Source organism: Aedes albopictus, chromosome 3 (assembly GCF_035046485.1).
Source record: "Aedes albopictus strain Foshan chromosome 3, AalbF5, whole genome shotgun sequence".
Lineage (NCBI taxonomy): Eukaryota > Metazoa > Arthropoda > Insecta > Diptera > Culicidae > Aedes > Aedes albopictus.
In genome coordinates this window covers 65,601,696-65,603,531 of record NC_085138.1, presented here as the reverse complement: position 1 = coordinate 65,603,531, position 1,836 = coordinate 65,601,696, and the positions used below count along the sequence as shown (strand labels likewise).

Below are 1,836 nucleotides of genomic sequence, written 5' to 3'. Positions count from 1 at the left end.
AAAAACACGCACTAAAAATATAATTATTTGTCATGAAGAAAAACTAAATACCGTGCAGTACCCATAATCTGAACGGTTAAGGGAATCTCACAACAAACACTAAAATAGATGGAAGTTCTTGTTGCTAGAGATAATGCTTCATATTACCATCAAGTGTGTTAGTTGTCTAGCTAAATGTATAAAATAAATTAAATCTCATAATAACTTCCAGTCTCTGATCTAGACATATTTTTGTTTGTGGACGACGTGTTCCTAATTATGGACACCATAAGAAGCCGTGGTCCTAATTCTGAACACATAGTGTTACTTACAATGCACAAACACATTCTCTACGTTCGCAGTTCAGTCAAAAACGATATGTTTTGTAACGATTGGATAATAGAGGGGCTTAATAAAATTAACACCTCAACTCTCGATTCAATATATGCTACATAAAAGGAAAACCTATTTTGCGTTAGCCGACTGTTCAGAATATGGAGCTGTCTATAATATGGTGCTCGCACGGTACAGCCTTAAGCTTTCGCTTGATCGTTTCCCTGGAAAGGTTAAAGTCGAACACAGAGGCTACATTGCTAAACGCCCGTTTCAAACCAGTAATGGCACTCCGCTGCCCGTAGTCCTACGCAAAGGAGGCCGTAGCCAAGGTCGCAACATCACGTTATTCCGCAGTGCTCTTGGACGAACATACAAATCGACGGACTGCAACAGTGCGGGGCAGTTCATCCTTCCCTGCAACAAGTCCGCAATGACCATTGCTCGTGCAACGGTCCTGCGCAGCTGTAGACTCTCTAGGTCAATCAATTGGCATCGACTTCTGTAACTAGGCAGTCGCAACGGATCGCGCCATGGGAGTCGGCGGAGAGCAAAGCGGATAAAACGGCGCTGAACAGATTCTATCCTCTCTATTCCTCTTTAGATGATGAGGACTCCAAACCACGTTACAATACTCGAGCGTCGATCGAACTAGCGAACAATACAGAGATTTCAAACAATAAATACACGCTGGTGAAGTCCTTGGCGATCCGAAATATGAAGCCCAACGTTCTAGACGCTTTTTCAACGACGAACGAAACATGTTGTCTGAAGCTTAGTTGTAAATCCAGAATCACCCCCAGGTCCTTCACATCATGTGCACGCTGAATCACGGTGTCGAAGAGCTTGTACAGGAAAATTATAAGTTTACGAATTCGAGCGAACGAAATCACGGAGCACTTGACGAGATTAACCACCATTCGGTTTAATATGCACCAGTTCATAAATGCATCCAGATCCTGCTGGACGCAAATTGCGTCTTCGATAGAGCGAATAATCCGGTAGATTTTCAGATCATCTGCGAAAGTCAGACGGGGTCCTTTCAACGTGTAATTGATATCTGTTTTTATCATTGAAATAAATTAAGAAAATCAACAGCTCCAAATGGCTGCCTTGAGGAATTCCGGACGTGGCATGAAACTCGGCAGATTGGAATCCTCCGATCGAGACAGTCAATTTCCTAGCAGTTAAGTATGGACTAAGCCAGCGCAGGATATTTCCGCTAATGCCAAATCTTTCTAATTTGGCTATTGCTATTGCGTGATTGATCTTATCAAATGCTGCAGATAGATCTGTATATATGGCGTCCGTTTGTACGTTTTGTGCGAAGCTATCGCCAATGAATGACGTAAGACACAGAAGATTGGTGGCTGTAGATTTGCCTGGAACGAATCCATGTTGATCGCTGCTTAGATGACTTTTGCAGTGAGACGACAAAGGTTCCATTACTACAAGCTCGAACAATTTGGAAATGGCACACAGAGACGAAATTCCTCGATAATTTCCAACGTCCTTCCGTTGCCC

General features: G+C 42.9%; 1 protein-coding gene across 1 annotated transcript in view; it reads left to right on the top strand.

The window, feature by feature from the left end:
* The window catches only part of LOC134290216 (uncharacterized), a 19,378-nt gene extending 18,137 nt beyond the window's left edge, over window positions 1–1,241 (top strand). Inside the window, exon 6 of the mRNA XM_062857286.1 lies at window positions 1,116–1,241. Coding sequence (XP_062713270.1) covers window positions 1,116–1,241 — 126 coding nt within the window. The remainder of the gene's footprint in view (window positions 1–1,115) is intronic.
* Window positions 1,242–1,836: the final 595 nt, after the last annotated feature.